The sequence below is a fragment of the Mesoplodon densirostris genome, chromosome 5 (genome assembly GCF_025265405.1).
Source record: "Mesoplodon densirostris isolate mMesDen1 chromosome 5, mMesDen1 primary haplotype, whole genome shotgun sequence".
Classification (NCBI taxonomy): Eukaryota; Metazoa; Chordata; class Mammalia; order Artiodactyla; family Ziphiidae; genus Mesoplodon; species Mesoplodon densirostris.
The window spans coordinates 5254794-5281961 of NC_082665.1; the positions used below are offsets into that span (position 1 = coordinate 5254794).

The following is a 27168-nucleotide window of genomic DNA, read 5'->3' on the forward strand; positions in this document are numbered from 1 at the left end:
ACATCTTTCAGCCTCGAACCCTCCAAATGCAAACTTTAAGTCCTGGATCCTCTTTAAGACTTTTCTTTCATGTCCAAGTCCTGCCAAGTCCTAGAGGTCGTATCTCACTGTGTTTCTCAGCTGTGCTCTCCACCTCCACCCAGTTCTAGATCGAGTTTTGTTTTGTTTTTAAATTAATTTTTATTGGATTAGAGTTGCTTTACAATGCTGTGTTAGTTTCTGCTGTACAGCAAAGTGAATCAGCTATACATAAACATATATCCCCTCAGTTTTGGACTTCCTTCCCATTTAGATCACCACAGAGCATTGAGTAGAGTTCCCTGTGCTCTACAGAAGGGTCTCATTACTAGATCGAGTTTTAATTGCACCTCAATGAGACATCTGCAGTGCCCCTTTTCTGACCAGTTTTCCCCACTGTCATCTGTCCAACACAATATGATCAATGGATTCTCCTAAAAATGTGTTTGTCTATAGCACTTACTTGCTAAAAATTCTAGAAAGCTTTCTTTAGCTCCCTCTGATTTGATTCCAAAATCTCGAGGTCTTTTGTGGTCTTGTCCCAGACTGCCTGTGTAAGTTTTCTCCCACTGTTCTCCTTCAGAGACCTTGTGTTGCATCCAAACTGATCCAAAACTATTCCTGAGACCTGGCAGTGCCTCATGCTCTAATTCCTGCAGTTCCCACTCTTCACGAGGCCCTCTCTTCATCCCAACTGGCCTCAGTCCTATCCATCCTTGATATCTGAGGAGATTCTATCGATCTTCTTCCACACAGTGTACGTCTCTAATGGACACTTCGGGTTACTATCTTCCTTCTTGTACTTGTCTTATCCATCTGGAAGACTGAATTCCTTAAAGACTTCACAATGTGGTGACACAAGAAGTCAGTAATAACTGGGGTAAACAACCATTTTTTGCCATTTACCTGTTGAATGGATTTGGTTAAATTAATTGATCTCTCGAGAATTGTTTCTCCTTCTGTAAAATGGAGATGATAACACAAAACTTGCAGGACTGTGGGAAGACTGACTTAACTAATGTTCAAAAGATATTTGGTAGCTTTATGGCACATGCTAGTGGCACCACAAATGTTATTCATGTTTGTCTCACCTGTGAGTTTAACCCCATCCTTGGCCTATAGTAGATGTTCAATAAATGCTTATGGCATTCAATTGTGTCTGCTGAATGAAAACACAGGAAGTCAAAGATGAGAGTTACTACCTATCCAAAGAAGTTAGCCTCATTCTAAAGAAAAAAAAAACATGTTTCATGGTCACGAATCCTAATATCTACCTGCTTTCATACAGCCGTGTGTTACTGGCCCTGGTTAAGCCACATAGGGGAGGGGAGTGAGTATGTGTGTGTGAGAATGGCCCAGAGCAAACCCATCTGTGCCACGCTGGGAGGTGGCAAATAGGATTTAAATATTCAAATATTTCTGTCCTTGCTGGCACCCAGCATATTGCATTTCTTACCGTCAGTGCATTAACACTCACATTTACTCAGTGAGAAAGCAATCTGACCCACGTCAGTCTATTTGCTATACAATGAAAAAAGCCCAGAAAAAAAAAAAAATAGCGATGAGGGTGTTCTCAAACAAAATGGTGCACCATGAAATAATACTGAAATAAGAATATATGGAGTGTGTTCTTTTTTTAAGTTTCTTTTCTTTTTATTTTTGCAATGTCATCCCCTACAAAAGCAATAGAAAGATAACAGTCTTAACAAGAAATTTACTTCAACAGAAAATCTGTACACATTATCACTTACAGCAACTGTACATGGTAAATTAACTGTAAAAACAAATGTTCTTTCTAAATCCCTCTGCTGCCTTAACTCTTGGAGTATTATAGGTAGAAGGCCTACCTAGTGCTATTTACAAGTCCCAAATTAAGACTGTCTAACTTACATAAAACCTATTATCTTATCAGCTCAGTTTAATATCTTTGACTATTCAGTGCCCTGTATGAAGAAAAAACCCACCTTGACATATTGAGAAATGGGCAAAAAGTGCTTGCAAAGATGCTTTTGCCTGTCAAAAGTCCAATGTGTTGTTGAAATGATCTCTACCTGTGTGATGTTTTTACCTTCTTTTTTTCTCTTCCTCAAAACTCCAGAGCCACTGAAAGCTATCATCAGCCCCAGGAAAGTTAAAAGCAGTGTGGGCAGCCAGGTTTCCTTGTCCTGCAGCGTGACAGGAAGTGAGGACCAGGAACTCTCCTGGTACCGAAACGGTGAAGTCGTCAACCCTGGAAAAAATGTGAGGATCACAGGGATCAACCACGAAAACCTTATAATGGATCACATGGTCCGAAGTGACGGGGGCGCGTACCAGTGCTTTGTGCGCAAGGACAGGCTGTCCGCTCAAGACTATGTGCAGGTGGTCCTTGAAGGTCAGTGGGCCTCGTTACAGGGTTTGGCAAAAAAACAGCCCAAACCCAGAGCACTCAAGAGCAAGAGTAAAGGGTGAAACACTGCTTATATCTCACAGTTTTAAGATTTCTGTCTATCTGACCAGCTAATAATTCTATCCTAGTTTTTCAAGCTCAACTGAGCAAATAAAAGAATAAGTTCTGGTGAAATGAACATTGTCTATGGTAGAAGTAACATAAGTAATGTGATTTAACTTAAAGTTAAGTAACATAAATGTTGCCCACTCACGTGTTTAAAGTTACTTGTCAAGATATAGACCTTAGAAACTTGAGATTTATGGTTTGGTTGACAGTTCATTGTCCTCTAGACCAGGGTTTCTCAGGAGTGCTTGCTTTGGAAGGCTGCTTTATGCACTGTAGGATGTTGAGTGGACTCCCCTCACTAGATGCTAACAGCACCTTCCTCCAGTGTGACAAACAAAAATGTCTCTAGGCATTGCCAAGTGTCCCCTGGAGGGGAAAATAGCTCCCCCAAAATTGATAAGCAGAACTTTGGAGGCAACATTTAGAGCAACATTTCAATGTAGTGCTTCGTGGAGTGAAAAAATGGCTTCTGGTTTGTGGGGTTGTCTATTTGGGTCCATAGAGTCACAGAGTTAGGTGAATGGAATTTTTGAAGAATTACCTTGTGTTATCATAATAGGTTTTAGGTATGTTATGTTGTTTTATTTTCTTAACTGCCTGCTGCCTACTTACATCTTCAAGCTTATCAATCAGCCAGGGAAAGAAGCTATTAAGGTAACAGTCAAGCGAGAGACATATGTTTATCACCAGATAATTGAACTAGCTTTTATCTGTGTATTTGCATGTCTTGTTGGAAATTTTGCCTTCTTATATAATTTAAAATTCATCTGTTATCAACTGATTAAAATAACTACATGAGTTTCATGTAGCCTAAAGGAGGAAAAAAGAAAATCCATTTATATATGAAAATAAGTTTAAATATCTCTTGATGCTAAGAGGATATGAAACAGGCTTAGAATGACATTCTTATTTTGATTTGAGCATTTCCTTGCAGACAGTGAGCATTTTAAAGCAGAGACGAAATTAGCTGAAGGCACGGTACTCATATTAAAAGCCTGACACTGTGCTCCACATAATAATTAAGTGCAGACAGTAATCAATTTGCACAGAGCCAGTTTGCTAATGATGATGCCCTGTAGTCCTCACATAGTCACTATTTTTAGATTCTTTGTAGAAAAGGGAGAGATTACCTGTCTAGGGCTGGTTACCTTGGCAACCATCTCCTGTGACGAAGAAAACCTAAAGAGCATATTGATAATCCATAATGATGTCGAAAGAGGTGAGGTTATCAGAGAGTGACAGCAAGAAAGGTTTCAAAGACACTCAGGTCTTACTAGGAAAATGATGTCTGCTTTCATCTCCAAAAAAGCCTGTTGCTTGAATAAAAAGGGGGCCGAGGAGCCCACTGAGCCCACTTACGGATTTATTTGTTGCATGTCAGTTTCCATTTGGGACAAGAAGCTTCACTTTATGTTTTCTCGTCTGAAAGATGATAATGCTAATGTCGCCAAAGAGAGCAGAAATGGAATTACAAATGCATAGCTAGTAACTGCCTTTAAATGGTGTCTAACTAGTACCCTTGTTACGACGTAATCTCCTATAACAGCTATGGACTAACATGGATTATAAAAACCCACAATACTGTGAACTAAGAATGGCCATTGACATAATGTAGACTCTTGGAATATTTCCTATGAGGACAAAGACACTGGGATGGAAGCTTAAAGAAATTGGAACCTAATAATTATAGGTTCAAGATCAGACCAGAACACCTGGAAAATGGAATCATAAAGAAGAATAAGAACAAGTCCTATTTCTGGAAGTGATGGAGTAGCAGGTATCAGACTAACCTTCAAGAAGATGAAAAGTTTGAACTTTGGGAAAAGCAAAACTGTTTGCAGACACTGGGGAGACACCCAAAAGCAGGCAGAAAGAATTTCACCCTTGAAAGAAGGAGAAAATATTAGGTGATTTCTACACTAATACCACATTTCCCCTGAGGATATTTTCCAGTGCTGGTGGGATGGGAAGTTGGGGAGACTAGAACACAAAAAGAAATGCAAAAACTAGTCTTAATGAGATTGAAATGAATTTTTTAACTTGTTCTTTTCAACATTTAAAAAAACTATCAATATACATGTCTATGTACATCAAAAATAGTCTTTAGAAATTAAGGCAAAATAAAGATATTTTCAATAAACAAAAGCTTGAAGAATGTTATGCCAGAAGACCTACCTGCACAGCAAGAAATGGTAACTGAAGTCATTCAGGGTGAAGAAAATGACCTAAAATGGAAACTCAGATCTATAGCATGAGAGTATGAGAAATGACAAATATGTTAGTGAACATTTAGCAGAATTATTTTCTCTCTTTTAATTTCTTTAAACAGCAATTGACAAATTAAACAACTATGCAATTACAGTATTGTGTTATAGAGTTTATAACATAAATAAAATAACACAATGGACAGAATATAAATTAAATTCTTTGAAATCATTTGTTGCAAAGTTCCTCCATTTCACATGAAGAATGATAATTTTAACTTTTAGTACATGTGATTAAAATTATATGTACATATACATATGTATAAATTTGCATGTACACATTAATGTTAATATATGTATAAATATATATGAAAATGGAAAGGCAAATATGGAATGAGAGAAAATATGTAATACAGACATTTATATATAATGTATACTGTATATATACATATGTCTGACAAACATTATATGTAATTTATATGAGACATCTGACATATACACATGTAAAAGTAAACTTGTACTGACTTGTATATGTGTATGTATATACCTTGTATCCAGTATATATGTATATATTATATATATACTTGTATTCAGTAGACATAAAGAACTCCTACAAATCAATAACAAAGGCAAATAGTCTAACACAAAAATGGAAAAAAAGATTTGAGCAGACATTTTAAGAAAGGAAATACACAAATGGCCAATAAGGACAGGAAAACAACATCACTTCCATGGTATTTGTCAAAAACGCAAAACTTGTATCTAATCACCAGGAAATATCAAACTGAATTTGAGCAACTGGCTACAAAGTAACTTCAAACATGTCAAAGTCAAGAAACACAACAGAGACTGAGGAATGTTGCATATTAAAAGCGGCTAAAGACAGATTCTAGGTCCATCCGCCTCACTACAAATAACTCAATTTCGTTTCTCTTTATGGCTGAGTAGTATTCCATTGTATATATGTGCCACATCTTCTTTATTCATTCATCTGTCGATGGGCATTCAGGTTGCTTCCATGTCCCGGCTATTGTAAATAGTGCTGCAATGAACATTATGGTACATGTCTTTTTGAATTATGGTTTTCTCAGGGTAAGGGCAGGAATAAAGGCATAGACATAGAGAATGGACTTGAGGACATGGCAGGGAGGGGGAAGCTGGGGTGAAGTGAGAATAGCATCAACATATACACACTACCAAATGTAAAATAGTTAGCTAATGGTAAGCAGCCGCATAGCACAGGGAGATCAGCTCGGTGCTTTGTGACCACCTAGAGGGGTGGGGTAGGGAGGGTAAGAGGGAGACGCAAGAGGGAGGGGATATGGGGATATATGTATGCATATGGCTGATTCACTTTGTTGTACAACAGAAACTAGCACAGTATTGTGAAGCAATTATACTCGAATAAAGATCTATTAAAAAAAAGAGAGAGAGAGGGAGACTAAGGAGTCACACAAATAAATGTAAGGTGTGAAACTGATAGAACTTGGGAAAATAGCTGTAAGGGACGCTATTGGTCAATCTGCAGACTTTGCGTTAGATAACAGTACGGTTCCAAAGTTACCTTTTCTAATTTTGCTGACTGTCCCGCGGTTATGACAGGTTACATGAGTGTGTAAAGAGGGCACACTCAAACAAGGGTTTGAAGCCAAGAACAGGCAAAAGTAATGCATGGTGATAGAAATCAGAATGTGATCAGCTGTGGTGGGTGAAGATTGATTGAAAGAATCCCTACCAACTTTGTGGGGTGATGGAAATGGTTTTTATCTTGATCGTTTTGTGGTTACGCAGGTAAATATATTTAACAAAATTCATTCTGTTTGTAAGCTTAAGATTTATACATTTAACTGTAAGTAAATTTTATCTAAAAAATAAGAGTAACTGAAGAAAACTTCCCTTAATAGATTTTTTAAAAAGACTTGAGATTTCAGTGCTTAGTGTAAAAATCAGTGAAAAGAAATTCATAGCTAAACACATCCTGACAAATACGTTGAATTGTAAGGTCAAATAAAATAACCTGAACATTCCCAAGCACCAGCAACTGGTTATGTACAAAGAGTAAAGATCAGCATCACATGTAACTTCTCTGTAAATTAAATGTAGAGCATGTTGTAGTCATGTCTGCAGTGTTCTACGGGCAAAAGTGCAGGTTCTTTATTTTAATATTATGAAGTTACTTTTGTCATCTTTGATAGTAAAAGAAAGATGTTTGCAATCCAAGGACTTTGAAATATGCTACTTATGAATACATCTGGGGGAAAAAAAAAATACTTGAAGGCTTCTTCCAGCCTCAAAACATTGAGTTGGAATGAAGAAGTTAAGATTCAGGGATTTGCAAATGAAAAGATGGTAGAAGGCTCTAGGGAAGCAACCCAGCTCAGGCCACAGAAATAGGCTTCAGGGTTTTGTGGTGATGAATAACTCTTTCTTCAGGGATATTTGAAAATGTTAACACTTACCCTTCTGTGATGGAATTGCAAGATAGCTTCAGTTTTATTTCCAGTTTTTCTTTTGTTTATATATACTTTCAAATTTTTAACAATGAATACATGTAATTATTATAATTAAAATTAAAAACTAAAAAAAAAATCTGTTAATCATTATCTTTCACTATGGTTAAACCCTTGAAATTAGCACCAAAATTTTTTTTTTAAATATCTCCTCCTGCAAGGTTTATTACTAGACTCAGAAATCCTGTTGCATGTGATCACAATTATGTCAAAATGACCTACCTACACCTAGAAAAAAATGTCACTGTTGATTTATAGTGCCTGCGGCTGGTAGACCCACTGGTAACTTTTCCTTCTTTTGACTTTCATAAATTTTTCTCTCTTTTCTTTAAAGGAAGCCTATATATATATACATATATATGTATATATATATGTGTATATATATATATATATATATATATACACACACACACACACATATATGTGTATATATAAAGAAACATGTATTTGTGATTACTACCATATAACATGAGGGAGAGAGTCAATATATGTGATAGAAAAATAATGGAATATGAAAATTTGCTCTTTGTCAAAAATAGTGGAAATTACTATGGAAACTTTGCTTAAGATTAAGCTCCTTGTTTGCCTGGGGCAGTCTTGAGTTGTGCCTGTTCTCCTGGTATCTGTTTGTTTGTTTGTTTGTTTTTTGCGGTATGCAGGCCTCTCACTGTTGTGGCCTCTCCCGTTGTGGAGCACAGGCTCCGGACGTGCAGGCTCAGTGGCCATGGCTCACGGGTCTAGCTGCTCTGTGGCATGTGGGATCTTCCCAGACTGGGGCACGAACCTGTGTCCCCTGCATCGGCAGGTGGACTCTCAACCACTGTGCCACCAGGGAAGCCCTCCTGGTATCTGTTTTATTCTCAAAAGTATTCCAGGTTAGATGATAAATTAATGGCCACCCTACTTAAGATACTTATGGAATCTAAAATATGACATAAATGAACTTATCTGTGAAACAGAAACAGACTCACAGACTTAGAGAACAGACTTGTGGTTGCCAAGGGGGAGGGAGGTGGGGGGAGGATGTATTGGGAGTTTGGGGTTAGCAGATGCCCACTATTATATAGAGAATGGATAAACAGTACGGTCCTACTATAGAGCACAGGGAACTATATTCAGTATCTTGTGATAAACCATAATGGAAAGAATATGAAAATGAACCTATATATGTGTATAACTGAATAACTTTGCCTACAACAGAAATTAACACATTATAAATCAACTATATTTCAATAAAATAATTTTTTTTTTTTTTTTTTTTTATGGTATGCGGGCCTCTCACTGTCGTGGCCTCTCCCGCTGTGGAGCACAGGCTCCAGACGCGCAGGCTCAGCGGCCATGGCGCACGGGCCCAGCCACTCCGCGGCATGTGGGATCTTCCCGGACCGGGGCACGAACCTGTGTCCCCTGCATCGGCAGGCGGACTCTCAACCACTGCGCCACCAGAGAAGCCCTAAAATAAATTTTTTAAAAAAGAAAGAAAGAAAAGATACTATGGAGATATTTAATAATACTGAAAGGGTCATATTTATTTAGCTTCTACCATTATCAAGGTCTTCATGAAAATTTACATGCAGTTATTTGTCATTCAAACTATAAAACATGATTTCTTAGGAGAAAATTATAAAGATGAGATAATCAATCTCTTAGTTCCTTTTTCCTCTAAACAATTCCCCAGTTGAGGGACTTCTCTGGTGGTCCAGAGGTAAAGAATTCACCTTCCAGTGCAGGGGGATGTGGGTTCAATCACTGGTCGGGAAACTAAGATCCCACATGCCACGGGGCAACTCAGCCCGTGTGCCACAACTACTGAGCCTGCGCGCCACAACTAGAGAGAAGCCCGCACACCGCAGTGAAAGATCCCGCATGCTGCAACTAAGACCCGAAGCAGCCAAAAAATAAATAAATTAAAAAAAAAAACAAAAACGATTCCTCACTTGAGCAATCCCTAATTAACTTGGGGAAAGTTAGAAAGCTAAAGCGACCATTGGAAGTGTGTGGATTTCCTCTATGTTTATAACTTTGGGTGGGGATATACCAGTTTTAAATTATAAACTTCTTGGGAGATGACACCTTTTGCCATGAACATCTGAGTTGCATTATCATTCTTGTTATGACTTCATCAAGAAATATATAAGAAAATTATTAAAGCTTGCTAATGCTGTGTTTACTTATTTGAAAAATGAAATTTTGTCCTGATTGGAACTTAGCTTTATCAATAAAACCAGACTTTTGAGTCGTGTCTGAGAAGCACTACATCCACATCCTAATCATTAAATAGAAGTACTCGGAAGTTGTTTAATTATTTGTATGTGCCACTTCCTTCCTTGATTTGTCTTCCTGCAGATGGAACTCCCAAAATTATTTCTGCCTTTAGTGAAAAAGTGGTGAGTCCAGCAGAGCCTGTCTCCCTCATGTGCAACGTGAAGGGAACACCGTTGCCCACGATCACGTGGACCCTGGACGATGACCCCATCCTCAAAGGCGGCAGTCACCGCATCAGCCAGATGATCACCTCCGAAGGCAACGTGGTCAGCTACCTGAACATCTCCAGCTCTCAGGTCCGTGACGGGGGAGTCTACCGCTGCACTGCCAACAACTCGGCGGGAGTCGTCCTGTACCAGGCTCGAATAAACGTAAGAGGTGCTTGTCAAATCAGCTCCTCAAAAAACACACATAACTCATTGTAGTGGAGAAGAAGGTTTCTGCATGCACTGAGCCGAGTCTTGGAATGCCAAAAACAGATTAACTGTCGCTTCCCATTTCCTACCCTCTGCTTCCTACTCAGGAATGTCAGTGACTGGGTTACTGTTGGAGATGGCATTTTGGTTTCTTTAGTCAGCGTGTTCTCTTGTTTTATTCTTAGACTTGTCCACTGGAGCTTTCCTTTCCTGGTTTATGCTGTGCATGCTCTTTCCTTCCTCCTCTTCCATTCTGCTATGTCCATGGTAACCCTTCACGTACCTGGTATTTAACTGACATTCACAGTGCAACATGGCATAACCTCCATCTTCATAACCTAGTGTACAGAGAGAGTTAAACAACTGAATGGCTACCAGAGTTTTCACCAAAAGACCATGACTGTTCAGTGCAGCTAGTTACCTTTTATTGATTAAATTGCCTTTTGTCCTATAATTCAAAACGTCTTAACAGACGTAGTTGATAATTAAAGTATTTAACACTCACTCAATTCATTTGAAAGTAACGAAATTAAAAGGAAAAAAAAAACCTTCTTGGTAGAAAATGCCAAATGCAGAAAAAAATGTGCTTAACTGAAACAGATGTCCTTACATGAAACTAATCTACATTTTTAACTCAAGGAAAAGTGTACCCATTTCCACACATAAGAGGTACCCTTAAATTATTTTCAAGAGTTTCTCTGTGTCTCTCCAGGGCCTGCAAGCATTCGACCGATGAAAAATATCACAGCAATAGCAGGACGGGACACATACATTCACTGTCGTGTGATTGGCTATCCATATTACTCCATCAAATGGTACAAGAACTCTAATCTGCTTCCTTTTAACCACCGCCAAGTGGCATTTGAGAACAATGGCACGCTAAAACTCTCGGATGTGCAAAAGGAAGTTGACGAGGGGGAGTACACCTGCAACGTGCTGGTTCAACCCCAGCTCTCCACCAGCCAGAGCGTCCACGTGACGGTCAAAGGTAAGGCTGTCCCTCGGTCCCCACAGAGCTCACCATTACTAAGCTCAAGTGTTTCACCAGACCAACCGTTAGGAGTGGGGTAATCTCAAAATCTGCATATTCAGGATAGGACAGTTACAAAGACTGAAGAATGATAAAGTACGTTAGATGTTCTAATCTCTTTACCACTGCATCTTCACCAGAGTGATGGTTGATATGGTCTTCTTTTCACATGAACTTTTGGCTTGCATTCCCAGGGGATTTGTGTTTTTATAAAATCGTAGAAAAAAGAAACATATCATTGACTTGGTTCTCTAGTTGTCTGACAGATTGTTTTAAAACACATAGGTTTGTTTTCCTAAAACCTCCTAAAACTGAGTTCTTTTAGAAGCCAACTAGAAGAGATTTTCTGTAATGGATGAGGACTTCAAACAAAATAGATGAGCAGGTCAAAGCAGCAACATAGGAATGCTATGTTTAAAGGACTCCATAGAAAATTTTCCTGCCTTTTAAATTATTCTTGACATCATGACATCATGACGTGGACTGTCACGGACTCTAACCGTCAAGATGAGTTTTGGAGATCATGCAGCTCAACCTCAATCTCCTTGTCAGTAAAGATCTATAAAGTGACAAGGCTCCCCCAGGGACATATAGCTTTGTAGTGTGGCAGACCCTTAGGGGAACCCATTCCTTCCATTTCCCCATCCAGTTTCCTCAAGTGAACATAAAATGAAAATTTTCAGTTATGTAAATAATTACAGGAAACAGGTCATGGAAATAGCTCTAATGCACCATGAAGTAATACCAAAAATATGTGGAAACAGCCTCCTGCCCTGCTAAGCTTCCTGCCTGAGCTACATGGTTATCTCCCTAGGTACCAATAATTGTCTTTTAATATCCTGGTTACAAAGCTGCATAGGTTTTCCATGGTCTTCCCCAACCATCTTTTCTCACAAATCCTGTTAGTTTACCTGTTTAGGAACACCTATAAATACACACACACACACATGCACACACACACAATGTACTGTATTATGTAGTATATATTAGGTAACATGTATTATGTATTATATATTACATACACCTGCACATAACTTTGAATTTTTTTAATAACCACATATCTTAAGAAATTTCTCAAATCATTAGAAATTCTTAGTAAGCCAGATTGGTCATAGCTGCATAAAACTTCATTTTGTGATTGTATTTATTTCTTTAACTATGATGGATGGAATATCTACTCTATGCCCAGTAGGTCAACACCTCAGAAAATAAGTTCTACTTGATGATGAAGAATTTTCCCTAAAAGAAACCAACCCCAGGGATAAAAAGAAGCCAAGCAAAGACCATTGGTAGGGAGGGTGGGAGTGGGTGCCAGATCGAAGGAGGCTGTCAGGTGTGGCAGTCAGATCAGAGAGGCAGAAAGCAGAATGCCCTCCAGATGCAAGATGATATTAAAACCAAAGAGATCTATAAAACTTACAACAGCCAAATGATCAGAGATAGAGACGTGCCCAGCAGTCTCTAATGATAGCCTTCCAGATGACACATTAGACGTCTCCAGGGACCCTACCATATGAGAATATCACACACTAACAAAAATTTGATTAGAAAGACTTTAAACAGTGGGTTTACAAAGAAGCTGGGAATACAAAACTTGCTAAAGAAATCTGTATTCCACTGCTGTGCATTCATTGTAAGTTAATTTTTTGTGCACATGCCTGGGCAGAGGAGAGAGCATATACTTTTTGTTAATCGTTGCTTCAAAACATGCTTTCTTCTGTTTTAAGGAGCAATGTCTAAGCTAAATATAAATACAGTTGTTGGCTATTAATACTACAGTATATCCCACCTTACTTTTATTGAATTTTATCTTTTTGGGTAGACAAATGAAACTGCAGATACTGCAGGCTGAGTGGATATGGTTAAGCCTGCTTAAACCTGTGTAGGGCTTCCCAGGTGAAAAATAATAAATTCTGGACTCCTATATGTCAACCTAGGGCATACTTTTTGGAGAGAGTCATATTCACATGCATTGCACTCTAGCAAAGATATTTAGAGTAATTCGATTTAAGATACCACTTGCATTTCTTGCTTAAAATGACATCTAACTGTCAATATAGAGTAACAGTTATACACCAGTAACGATTTTAGCCTTTCCTCAGATGTCAGTAGAAAGTCGTAACCATATTAACTTCTGAGCATTTAAATTTGAATTTTAAAATGTTTTGAAATGAAATATGTAAGTTAAATCACACTCCAGTGGTCAGGTTTGTAGCCCGTCAAAGCTTTTAAAAAATTAATAACCTTTACTATTTTCAATTATGATAAGGATTATGATAAGGAAGAGATAAGACATCAACTGAATTACAGGAAAAGACTGAAATTTTTGACTCTCCCTGTGGAGCAGGATTGGAAGACAGTCTTCCTCATTTTATTTAAATACAGACAGCTCCATTACCTTTGTGGTTAGACTACACAGTGAATACTGTATTCAGTTCATTTTAGAAGAGCAAATATGATACCTCAAAAGTTGGCTTCATTTGGAAGTGGCCCCACTTGTTTCCATTAATAATGCTGTGAACTGTAAAACTAAACCACTTTTATCTTGTTTCCAGGAGGTTTTTCTTTAACACTAGAGTGGTGTGTGTGTGTGTGTGTGTGTGTGTGTGTGTAGATGACATTTGGAAACAATACTATTTTTCAGTCATGTCTTTTTTGCTTCTTTTTTCCCCCTTCACTTATTTTGTATCATATGACTTGGGAAATTAAAAAAAAATCAAAGATTGATATAAATAACATTTTGATCATTAGTAGTGCCTGAAACTTAAGAAGTTCTAAACTATATTAACGAGAAGCGCAATTTTGCTGCCTTCAAACATGTAGGGAGAAATGAAAGTCAAAATCCCTTTTTCACTTCATTTCAATTTAACAAGCAGTGTTACATGTAACACAGTTCAGAGCTCTTCCTGCCTCATTTTAGGTGCCACACTGAACTTGAACAGTGCCCAGTTGAGTGTTCTAATTGCTAGGGACCAACACTGTCAGGAAAGTTAATTGGCTGCTAGATAAAGATGTCACCTTCTATTTGTATTTATATAAAACTTTGTCATTTACAAAACACTTTCATAATTGTAATCTTAATTAATACTCACAGTGACTCTGTAATGTAGATAAAGCATCACCAGAGAAACAGAATAAGCGAGAGCAGGAGACCTGCTCAGGGTTGTCCAGTGATGTATTCAGGACTCAAATACACATCTTTGCTTTCCAGTACCAACCCACAGTGTGTTTTTGAAAAGTAATTCACATTGCAGTGGGAAGGCAGGATTGAAGTGAGGAGAAATTAACTCAAAGCACCCGGGAAGAAAGCTGTTTAAAAAAGCAAGAAAGGAGATTATCTTAGAAGCAAAGACATGAGCTATTGAGTGCCTAATGTAAGAGAGAGGGAGAATTAGTTAAATTGAAAAGAGGAAAAGGAAGGAATGGATTTGGTGAGGTGAGCATGGGTAAGAACCAGAGGACTCCAGAAGTTCTAGTCTGGATGATGGAAAGTCCAAGACTGAGAACCTAAAATATCTTATGAACGGTAGGCTTAGTATCATGTGTCTGTGGACCACCATTCTGGATTCAGACCAAGGGAACTTTGATATAAGAATTTGGGGAGTGGGCTGAAATTAGTAGAGAGCAATGGTTGAAATTGTAACCTGGCAAGTGTGTCTAAGAAGCATCAAGCTTTTGGAATTGTATTTTATGAGTTTTTTTAAATTAATGTTTGCCAGCTTGTTGTATTTTTTAGATTCCACATATAAGTGATATCATACAGTATTTGTCTTTCTCTGTCTGACTTACTTCACTTAGCTTAATGCCATCCAAGTTTATCCATGCTGCTGCAAATGGCAAAGTGTCATTCTTTTTTATGGCCAAGTAGTATTCCATTGTGTATATATATGTATAGGTATCACATCTGACTTATCCATTCATCTGTTGATGGATACTTAGGTTGCTTCCTTGTCTTGACAATTGTAAATAACACTATGAACATTGGGGTGCATATATCTGTTTGAATTAGTGTTTTTGTTTTTTTCAGATATATACCCAGGAGTGGAATTGCTGGGTCATATGGTGGTTCTATTTTTAGTTTTTTGAGAAAAAAACTACAATAAACTAGTGAGTAAAATAAAAAAGAAGCAGACTCACAGATACAGAGAACAAACTAGTGTTTACCAGTGGGGAGAGGGGAGGGGGGAGGGACGATATAGGAGTAGGGGATTTTTTTTTTTTTTTTTGCGGTACACGGGCCTCTCACCGTGGTGGCCTCTCCCGTTGGGGAGCACAGGCCCCGGATGTGCAGGCTCAGCAGCCATGGCTCATGGGCCCAGCCACTCCGCGGCATGTGGGTTCCTCCCAGACCGGGGCACGAACCTGTGTCGCCTGCACCGGCAGGCGGACTCTCAACCACTGAGCCACCAGGGAAGCCCAAGAGTAGGGGATTTTTAAAAAAGATTATTATGGGATTATATGAAATCATGTGTGTGAAACTTTTGAAAATTATAAAGTGTTATAAAATTTAAAGAATCTTTGATAAAAAAGTTTAAAAAAAATTAATATTTGTCAATAATGAGATGAGATGGTGATGCTAGAAAGGAAATAAAAGCAGTCACAAAATTCACTCTTTCAGGGCTTCCTTGGTGGTGCAGTGGTTGAGAGTCTGCCTGCTGATGCAGGGGACGTGGGTACGTGCCCCGGTCCGGGAAGAGCCCACAGAGCGGCTGGGCCTATGAGCCATGGCTGCTGAGCCTGCGCATCCGGAGCCTGTGCTCCGCAACAGGAGAGGCCACAACAGTGAGAGGCCTGTATACCACAAAAAATAAAAAATAAAAAAATAAATTCATTCTTTCATATTTCATTTCATTTTCTAAATGTAGCACTTCCCAGTTCTAATTCGAGACAGATTTTTATTGTGTCCTGCTTCAAACTGATGGAAGAGTTAGTTGTCATTGACAGCATTTCCGACTCATGGTCGTGACCCTTTGTGTTCTGCAGCCTAACTGACACACTCTTCTGCACCATCCGGCAGAAAGCTCCTGCTCTCACTGCAGCTTTTGATCATAGGGTGCCTCTCACCTCGTCTGTCATCCTAGCAGCCTCACAGAGCTAATGTTGGTGCAGTTGGGGAAATGAACACCCTGTTAAAAATGGCGCTGAGAATGCGTCTGCTTTCCTCCACCTCTCAGTGAGCAGCCAGGAACGTAGTCTTCTAATGACATCATTCTTCAAGGGCTCCTGACAAACGAATGTCGCTTGACCCAGGCAGAGCTGCAGTTCTGTGCACGGAAACAGCCTTGGCAGTGTCACCCACTCCCAATTTGTGACTGACATTTGCTCATTTGCTCTTCCAGCCAGAGCACCATCAAACTCCACCAGGTTCCAAACCCAACTCTGTCAGGGATGAAGAGTCTTCTCTTTATCACTTTCACTTTCTTCCACTCTCCTCTCTCCAGCTACTGGAGTCATTTATAATACTGTTCATAGAAAACATAACATTTCGAGGTTATTTTTCTCTTTTAGGTGCCTCATTAAAGTTGAGCAATGTTTAATTTAAGGTCCTATTTGCTAGGGTCTTGTGTGAGCATAAATTTTAGTCATTTGCAAAACTCTTGTATTGATTTTCAGCAACTACTTAGAGAGTGTACAGTTTCTATTGTGAGTAATATGGGAGAAAATAAAGCTGGTGGGGGAACATAAAGGCAATACATTAAATGTGTAACACTTTCGTGGTAATTTATGACTTCAAATGGGAATTTAAGTTTTCTTTGTTAATGTAATATCCTAATGTGGCAAAAGAAGGCTGATTATGTGGGGAATTTTCACCATCCCTCCTTTGTAAACTACCAAAGATGCACTCATGTTTAAATGTGCTTAAATGGCTGTAGTTTCTCACTTGACCTGAGGAGAGGTTCTCTCACACTTCCACAGAAGAGAAGTTCTTTACTTTGGTTAGGATGTCAAGACTGAGTTCCAAAATCAGCTGGAGCACTTGCCTTCAAGCAGATTTGTCCTGTAGATAGGTTGCTTTGTAATTTTTCTTCCAATCTGGAAAATGAAGCTGGTACCTTTCTTTTTTTTTTAACCTGTTTCCTGTTACATTTTAATTATTTATTTATTTTTAAAATTAATTTCTATTGGAGTATAGTTGCTTTACAATGTTGTGTTAGTTTCTGCTGTACAGCAACGTGAATCAGCTATGCATATACATGTATCCTTTCTTTTTTGGATTTCCTTCCCATTTCAGTCACCATGGTACATTGAGTAGAGTCGCTCATTAGTTATCTATTTTATACATAGTATCAGTATTGTACATATGACATTCCCAAACTCCCAATTCCTCCCACCACCGCCCTTCCCTCTTGGTATCCATATATTTATTCTCTATGTCTGTGTCTTTATTTCTGTTTTGCAAATAAGAGAGGGTGTGGAGAAAAGGCAACCCTCACGCACTGTTGGTGGGAATGTAAATTGATACGGCCACTATGAGAACAGTATGGAGCTTCCTTAAAAAACTAAAAATAGAACCACCGTATGACCCAGCAATCCCACTACTGGTACCTTTCTTTAAGGAAACACTATATAATTTTTTTTTTTTTTTTACAAATAACATCTCAAATTGGTTTCCTCTAAGTAGACAAAAAGAAAAAGAACATGTATTTGATTTGCTATGAAGTCAAAGAATGCAAATTTTTATTCAGTTAAAATTAAAATTGTGGGAGAAATAAGGTTTTGCAGTATTTGTTATGCATGTTAGACACAGGGACTTCAAGAAGGAGAGAATGAAGTAGAGATGAGAAAGGAAGAAAACATGACAAGAAGATTACTCACACTTTCACTGCCTGACCCATAGTCAATCTCTCTGGATATACACACACTTGTATGTGCACACAAACACACGCAGGGAAAAAAAAACCTTTGGTAGTGCTTAAGTGATAATGCCCTGATAATATTTTAATCAGAAAAATTTAAACTCATTAAATATGGACTAGTACAAACATAAGTTATGGTCAAAATATATAAGTTCAACAGAATTTGTAGTTTATGCACATGCAATATATAACAAATATTTGTTATTACATTTATTTATAAATATAAAGATATTACATTCACACATAAAGTATTCATATATGTTAAAATCATGTGTAAATATTTATGTGTATTATATTCAAATGTAGATGGACTTAAGTATATATAAAATATGCCTACATATGTGTAAATAGATGATAGAGGATAGAACCTTAGAACAAGGATAGAACCTTAGGGATATAAATAAACTTGGGGTTCATCTAGACCAGCATCCCATGTGATACTCAACCTGCCCTTCGACTGTACTCAGATTTTTCCAGACTGTCTGTACGGGGTCTCTGCAGTGCCCCCAGTGAGCTCTAAGCCCTTTCTGATTCTGCTTGGCCATGATGATCAGACATTTCTTCCTCCTGTTGAATACAAATCTGTCTTCTCTAATTCTTTCTCTTCTTTCTGGTCCCATTGTTTCCTTTGGGGCAGCTCAGAGGAACGCTCCTCCTTCCCCATAGCAACTACCCAACACGGGCAATGATGAGCCACTGCCTTCCTGACTCACCATCTTTAACATCCTCATTCGTTCAACTGTGTTGTGTACAACAAAGCTCAGAAACTGGTTTCCTTTGTAAGGACACATGGATGTGTCCGTCTACTCTCAGAGAAACACAGCCTTCTAGGAATTGTCTAATGTCTGAAAGAGGGAAAAGAGAATATCACCTCGATCCTGAAGATAAGACTTCTTTGTTATAACCCGAGTCCCCACTGTTGAGACATTCCTTTGGGCTCAAGAACAAAAACCCAGGTGCTGATTGGTCAGATGGGAACTTTGTTCTGTTTTGTCAATATGTGGTTTATACCACACCTTTATCATCAGTTCATACAAATTCCCTATTTTGCTTTATCTTTTTTTTAAACCATTCACCAATTCTGGTATTGCTCTTCCCTATTTCCATGCCACATATTTATGTTTACTTAATATATTTATCTTTTTAAAAACTTTTTATTTTATTTTGGAGTATAGCTAATTAACAATGTTGTGATAATTTCAGGTGCACAGCAAAGAGACTCAGCCATACATATGCATGTATCCATTCTCCCCCAGACTCCCCTCCCATCCAGGATGCCACATAACACTGAGCAGAGCTCCCTGTGCTCTACAGTAGGTCCTTGTTGGTTGTCCATTTTAAATACAGCAGTACATGTCGATCCCAAGCTCCTTAACTATCCCTTCCCCCTATCCTTCCCCCCAGTAACCATAAGTTTGCTCTCTAAATCTGTATGTTTCTGTTTTGTAAATAGGTTCATTTGTATCATTTCTTTGTAGATTCCACATATAAGGGATATCATACGGTATTTCTCTTTCTCTGTATGACTAAAATTAGGGCTACCATATGATCCTGCAATCCCACTCCTGGGCATATGTCTGGACAAAAACATAGTCCAAAAGGATACATGCACCAAAATGTCATTGCAGCACTGTTTACAATAGCCAGGACATGGAAGGAACCTAAATGTCCATGGACAGAGGAATGGATATAGAAGATGTGGTGCATATATTTATCTTAAATACGTTTTCTATGCCCTTATTAAGATAAAGATAAGATAAAACCATAAAAGTAAACACTTAGGTTGTCTCCTAGATCTTTGACTCTATATATCATGCTACAACGAATATCCTTGTAGATGTGCCTATATGTAATACTAAGTGTAGGATAGGAAATAGAATTGTTGCATCATATAATTTAATTTCACTAATGACTGAATAGCACTCTCCAAAATTCCTATACTAGTTTATGCCGCCAGCAGCCATGTGTAGAAGGTCACAGTTCCCTATATCTTTGCCAATAATTAGTATTATCTGCCCTTCTTTTTTTTTTTTTTTTTTTTTTTTCGCGGTACGTGGGCCTCTCCCTGTTGTGGCCTCTCCCGTTGAGGAGCACAGGCTCCGGACGCGCAGGCTCAGCGGCTATGGCTCACAGGCCCAGCCACTCCGTGGCATGTGGGATCTTCCTGGACCGGGGCACAAACCCATGTCCCCTGCATCGGCAGGCGGACCCTCAACCACTGCACCACCAGGGAAGCCCTGCCCTTCTAATTTTTGCAGTATAATGGATGTAATGTTACTTTCAATTTCTTCCATCACTACTGAGGTTGAGCATCTCTTTATACTCTTTTTCGGTATTTGGGTGTCCCATCTATGAATTTCCTTTACCCATTTTGCCATCAGTCTTCCTGCTATTTCTTCCTGCTTTGCTATAGTTCTTTAATGTAAGTATGAATCTCTTGTTACTTATAAATAGTTGTGAATATATTTTCCAAGATCTCTTGACTTTTATCTTTGATTGTCTTCATTGGGATCTGTTTTAAGAAGACTCTGGGCTCATGGAAGATCCATGCCTACATTTTCTTTTCTATATTCACTCTACATTTACATTCCACTGTCCACATTTAAGTCTTCAGTCCACATTGAGGATTGGAGATATAGTAGGAATGTGCGTCCAATTTTTTCTTTATTGATTGAGTCCGGATTCCTGATATAATTTATTAAATGACCCATGCTTTCCACTCTTCTACGTATATCAAGATATCATGGTGGTGTGGTCAGAGGTCATTTTCGTTCTGTGAAATGTATTGAAGCTTTCTTTACGGATGTTTCCTATATTTTAATAAATGTCTGTTTTTTCATATATTTGTTGGGCATAAGTTTGTATGTGTTAGATTAAATTTAATAATTGTGTTATATCTCATCCCTAGCTTTGCCAATTTTTTTATTCCTTTCATTGACCAGTGATCAAAGTGGGCGTTAATATTACCAAATGTAATTGATGTATCTATCTTCTGCTACAATCTCTGGTAATTTTTTGTCTTGTAATATCTATTATATGATTGAAAATTACTCTTCTTGCCTTCTTTGTGCCTGGTAGGTCTTTTCCTATTTCTTCAACTCCTGCTTTTATGTAGCTTTTTATTCTGTGATGTTGCTTGAACCCAATTTTTAATCCAGTGTGTGTGTGTGTGTGTGTGTGTGTGTGTGTGTGTGACTTTTGATGCATGTTTAACACATATATGTTTATTTGAATTGATCTTATATCAAAAGTTGTTTTAGTCAGATTATTTTATATTTTCCATTTACTCTATACTTCCTGTTCTCTCTCTTAACTTGGCACTGAACAGGATCACTCAAGTATTGATAATTAGGTTTATAAAAAGATCTGTTGATACTAAGTGCTCATAAGTATGCTGCAATCATATCTCCAACACGTAAACGTCCTTGTACTAACTATTCAATTCAGTGAAAGAATTTGTTAATTTCTTCAAGAAAGAGCCAGTTGCTTATGATGTGTATTAATCTGGGTGTGGCAATAAAATACCTTGGTTTTGCAGACCTGAATCTTCCAAGTTGTCCACAAGTGATAAAAATACTTGGAAAATTTCACTCTGTACCTTTCAAAGAATCAGAACACGTCTACGCTGAAAGCCATCTTGTCTGAGTCTTATCAAGAGGAATTAGAGACCCCGAAAATTGAGGAGACTCATGAAGGGACATACAGTTGGCTGAAAGTGTAGAGAGGGGTCTGTATAATTAGTTTTGCATAGATCTATGCTGATGTGAATATTGGGTGGATGGAATATAGAGGGACATATCTTTCATTAGTCTATATTCATGCATTTAACAATATCCCTCCTTCATTGTATCACTAATTCAATGCCTGAAATTTGCCAAAATAATTTCACTGACTTACAGCTTTGTTGAAGTATCATAGTTACCTTTTGATATCCTTGTCTTCTCTCTGACATCTTTCATAAAAAAGAATACAGCCACCTGAAGTCAGTTACAGTTAATAACCAAGCTTTTAAAGAAGGATGAGCTTTTCTAAGTCAAGGTCATGAAAAATATTTCTCAAGTAAATACCTTGCTATTACTAGCAATTATTGTAAAGAAGCTAATTGGGAAAAGAAGTTAAGCTTTAAAACGAATGCCAGCAATTTTGTGAATTTTGGCTGTCCTTGTCATTTAGCCTGGCTGTCATCACCTCTAGTTTGAGTCCCATGGCTCTGCCTGCACTAATAGTCCATAGAAATAAAAATAAAATAAGTACAACCCATCTGGAAGAGTCTTTTCTCCACCTGGGTTGGTACAACACGAGAGCTATGTTTCACTTTCTTGGTGTCATTATGATTCAAATGGCTTTTCTTTAAATATTAGAGATGCAAGTTAGTTTGGGTTAATCAGAAAAGTACTCAGTTTTATTACCAAGTCTCTATATAACCATGTTATTGACCCCAACCAGGAGAAAAATAACCTGCCTATCTATCTCTTCAGTCCAAGGTGATTCTTATTGTTAAATACAGAAATTCTCATGAATTCTGCAGGTGTTCACCATTTTTAAGTGTTAAAGAAACTATTTCAACGTAATATAGTTATGGCTATCAAATGCCTTCCATGAAAATCCTTGAAGAAATGTCTCATATGGTTAAAAACTAGAATTCCCCTGAAAAAAACACCGAATTCCTACCCCTATAGCCCACTGCAGGCATCTATATAGGTGGTCCATTTTTCCTGAAAGTGCTTTGGAAGAAGATGCTGTCCTGTTTCTCATGGCTCGTTTTAGTGTTTTATTTCCGAAAATTTCAAGCAGTTTGTCTTTTCTTTATATCTAATGTGTATCTTTCCAGCTGATGAAAACAACAGTTCCTGTTTCTTTTTATTATAATTCTACATTATGCCTTAAGGATTTTTTTTCTTCCTAAAATGTTTTAAGTGTATTTTCTCCCATGGACTTAATTGGTATTTTAAAACATTTTTAAAGTTTCTCTTACCTTTATATTTATGTTGCCATATTTATGGCTCTGTAGTTCTTCTCATAATCTGGTAGTCCAAAATAGGCATCCTACGTAAGAACGACCTTGTTTATAAATCTTAGTAGTAGAGTTAGCTACACTCATCTCTGATTTATTCCAAAGTTACACTCTTCTTATGTCTGTGCTATTCTGTTGGGTTGTATTTAGCTTATGAAACCTACCTATGCTTTTGGCTTCATCTACTGGAAACCCATTATCCAGTGCATGCAGTATGTGTACGTGTTGGGTATTTGTGTGTGTGTGTGTGTGTGTGTGTGTGTGTGTGTGTGTGATTAATGTTTGCCAGGTTTTCTTGTGTTTTTAAGTTGAGTCTTCTGGGATTCTTGGGTTCTAATTCAGATATTGGCATTGAATTCTTCCTCATTTTTGTACTGTTGGACATACACTTACCGAGCTTGTGAATATGCATAGCCCCATATTAAAGACAAAGACGGAAGTTCGGTGCTGAGCACTGGCTGAGCTTAGGACAGGTAAATGAGTAAAACAAACAAATGAATAAACAAATATAGACTTTTTGAAGGTAATGAGCAGCATTCTTAAAATTAACTTTTCAAATTATTGTTTCCCTTGCTTCTGTCATCGCTCTTCTGTTCTGCAGGAGAATAGGAAAATACTGAGAATCACGTACAGAGGAGTCTTACTAAAAGAGAACCCAGCACACATGATAATTCTTCCCTGGTCACAATCCAAAATGAATAAAAGCAACATGGATGGATGGATGGATGAATGGATGCAGTATACAGAGGCAGTATTACAAACAGACCTGGTTTTGTTATGAATAGTAGATCAATTTTTTTTTTATTTTAGATGAGGCAAACTGTTGTAGGTTGTATTCTCCCAGGAGCAGCCTCTGAGATGGAGTTTGGTGTGCAGGATGTTTACCAGGGAGTGTCCTTACCATCAACACGTGTGGATGAAGGGAAAGGGAGAAGGACTGGGTACAGGGGGAAGATGAGCAGGCCCATTACAGCCTCATCTGACTCTGCAGGGGGCTCTGGAGTGTTCCTTCAGAGTTGTCCTGAGTTGGGGCAAAATTGCCCTCTTCAGTCACTCATTGGAAGGGCCTGCACTTGGGTGAGGGGGATCTCTGCAGCTGGGCCCACCTTTGAAGTAGCTGATGACTGAAGGGTGCCCCCTGAGGTCACACGCAGAATCCGGGGCTCATGTCTTTGAAGGAACCTGGGCCACATGTCTTCACGTACATCAAATCCTACCACTTATGCAGATGTTAAATAGCTATTGATGTGCATCTTAAATACCTTTTCCTAAAAATATAGTTTTCATTAATTTGCTCCCACTTTCTCTAATAATGCTAGTCCAATATTTCAAATAGGAGATGAAAACTGTCACAGTGTAGGGTAGTAGCATCATTAGACTAGATGTTTTGTTACCAAAATAATGTTTAACTCAAAGAATCTCTTTGATTCCTATGATTTCTTTAGTTTATTCAGGCCATATCAGTGCGTCTACTGTTAATGAAATCAAATAATAATAGGATGGTCACCGCCAACACAGGGTTGGGGTCAGTGGGGGGACCTATAGACAAATAACTATAATACATGACAGGAGGTAACAAGTCTTGAGGAAAGTGGCACAGGGTGAGAAAAAAAAAACATTTCAGCTAGTGATGGGAGAAGAGTGGGCAGACAAGTAAGAAAGCCACTGATTTCAACACAATGGCATCAAAGAAATATATGGGAGGTGTTTTGGAAGTACAGAAGATGGACATCTAGCTAGTTCTGGGCATAAACTCTGGAGTCAAAGAAAAGGTTTCTAAGAGAAACTTAGTTGAGTCTCAAAGGGATGTACAGCCTGAAAAAATCTCCAAAGCAGGTAACAGCTGAGCTGAGTTTTCACACTTTAAGCTGGTAGGGGTGAGAATGGACACTGCTGGGGCGGGGGACAGAAAGAGGGACAGGGTGTAGCCCTTGACATTCAGAGTCAATGTGGCTGAACCAAAGGAAACTTACTGTAAGCAAATGGTGTGAGTCGGCACAGAGACAGTATCAGATCTTGTAGCGTTCGGTGCCTCCTGCGCCATCCTAAAGGCAGCGAAGTGATAGAAGCAGAGGGAGATACTCACAAAGTGTTTTAGAAAAACTAATCTGATTGAGGTCTATGAGGTGGATTATACTTCAGAAAGAAAACAAATGGGGAGACCAATTAGGACAAAATTGAAAAGTTTTAATACAAAATGATGGGAGGTATGCATATGGCTGATTCACTTTGTTGTACAACAGGAACTAACACAGTATTGTGAAGCAATTATACTTCAATAAAGATCTACTAAAAAAAATAAAGATGATGGAAGAATGCTTGGGGAAAAAATGAGCCGGATGCAAGAGGTACTGAGAGGTGGAGTAGACAAGACATCACAGCCAGTGAGAGGGGTTGGGGATAAAGAGAAATGTACAGCTAGGAATATTATATGAAATCGTATCGTATCATATCATACTATGTTATATTATAAATAACATTAATGTAATAACTTATTATTCTGAGCTTCTTGCAGCTGGGAGATTTTGCTAGAGAACTGAAGGAGAGGCTTAGATTAAGGGGAAACACGACATGTTTGGTTTGGGATTGGAGATGCTTCTGGGACACCCAGATGGAGGTCTTAGCGGACAACTGAACAAGTAGGCAGGAAGCCAGAGAAGGAGTTTTGGATGAAGATGCTGATGAGGCAAACCACTGCATCAAGCTCACACCTGGCAGGGAAGCTTTAAGTGAGACCGTCAGGGAAACAGAGGGAGGGAGCCAGGCCAGGGCACTGAGGAACAATGTCTCCATTTGTGAGGGGCACAAAGTCTTCCTTTGAATCACTGAACTATTTATTTAAGGTTTTTAATCTCCTTCTTACTTTGTGTGAACTTTTCAAATGGAAGAGGCAGCTACCCTCATTATCCCTTTGCTATGGGATCTATGAACTCTTATAAACTCTTATAAACCATCTGTCTAGGATTTATAAATACCCATAAGCAAGCAGAGATGGTGACAACATTTATTATTCCTGAGAATACATTACTAGTCCATAGTAATATAGAGAGATATATAGATAATTTCTGATCACATTGATCACACAAACATTGTGTAATTCAATTCTAATAATTGAAAAAAACCTAACACCTCATTGGCTGTATTGGACCCTTTGTTGAGTAAAATGAGGACAATATTCTATATAGAAAAACTAACGTGCATTAGGAAATAATACCAGAAAGCAAAATAGTTTCCACTCACTGTAAAACTTGCAATATAACCTGAGAAAAGATGTGTTTTATCACAGCGATATCTACAGCAGATGGTGTTCTAACAACATTAGGACAAATGTGAAGTAGGTGCTCATCTTGAGTGAGAATTGTGAAATTCGTGTATATGATTTTGCATGTTGTATGTGTCACTTGTAAATAGGCCTTCAAGTCACGGCAGGTGTCTTGAACCTGGAACTTTCTGAAACTGGGGTAAACATGTGTGATTTGTTCCCCTATTGTTTTCTGTCCATGAAGGAGAATGTTTATCACTTAGAATGTAACCAGAGCTGAGTAATCTCGGAAACTCCAATTTACGTTTCTGCTATGACACCTGACTTAAAGAGTTCTAAGCCAAACAGGGATTATTCTCCTTACCTGAGCACGCCTTAAATAATTCACGGGTGTGAATTTCCCTAAATACACCCAAACCGCCTTCTTAAATAACTCAGCCACAGAAATTTAAGTGTGGTCATTTCAATCTCTGGCTAAAGAAAACTTATTTATTTTTTTATGTTTTATATGGCTTGGGTTGTTGAAAATATGCCCAGGAAACAGCTCTCTAAGGGAATTTTTAGAGATGGACCCTGAATGCCATCCTACCACACGGGAGAGACAATGACTCACTCCTTCTCTGCTTTTCCCACCCAGCAGCAGCGCCAGAGAGCACCCTGCTGGCTCACTCCCGCCTTTGATTTCTAGGTCAGTGTTTGGGTGTCAGTTAAAATCAGTTCATATTGAACCCCAAGGGACCTTAGAGAGAAAGGTCAAGAAGGGCTTGCAAAGAAGCCCACATTTATGTGCACGTGCTTAAGCCTCTGTTTATTTAGCACCTGCCGGCTCCCAGCAATGCCCTACTTACTTGTGCATTGTACCCTCCTGAAGCTCTGGAGGGCTCTGGTCGTGCCCTTCTCACTTCAGCAGGTACAGGCCAAGGACCAGCAGCCCAATTCATGGTGAGCCAGAAGCAGCTCTGGCAGAAGTCACTCAGCTCAGGGGAACAAGCTCACACAGTGGTTCAGAGTTGGCACCAGTGGCTATACCTGAATAAGCAAGGCCAGGTCTTGACTTTATCTCCCCAACTTGCCCTCACAGTAGGGGGAGGGGTG

At 38.6% G+C, this 27168-nt stretch overlaps 1 protein-coding gene across 1 annotated transcript in view; it reads left to right on the top strand.

The window, feature by feature from the left end:
* Positions 1-27168, top strand: part of DSCAM (DS cell adhesion molecule) — a 753140-nt gene that overhangs the window by 432383 nt on the left and 293589 nt on the right. The window contains exons 7-9 of the mRNA XM_060098767.1: positions 2117-2392; positions 9576-9872; positions 10623-10898. Coding sequence (XP_059954750.1) covers positions 2117-2392; positions 9576-9872; positions 10623-10898 — 849 coding nt within the window. The remainder of the gene's footprint in view (positions 1-2116; positions 2393-9575; positions 9873-10622; positions 10899-27168) is intronic.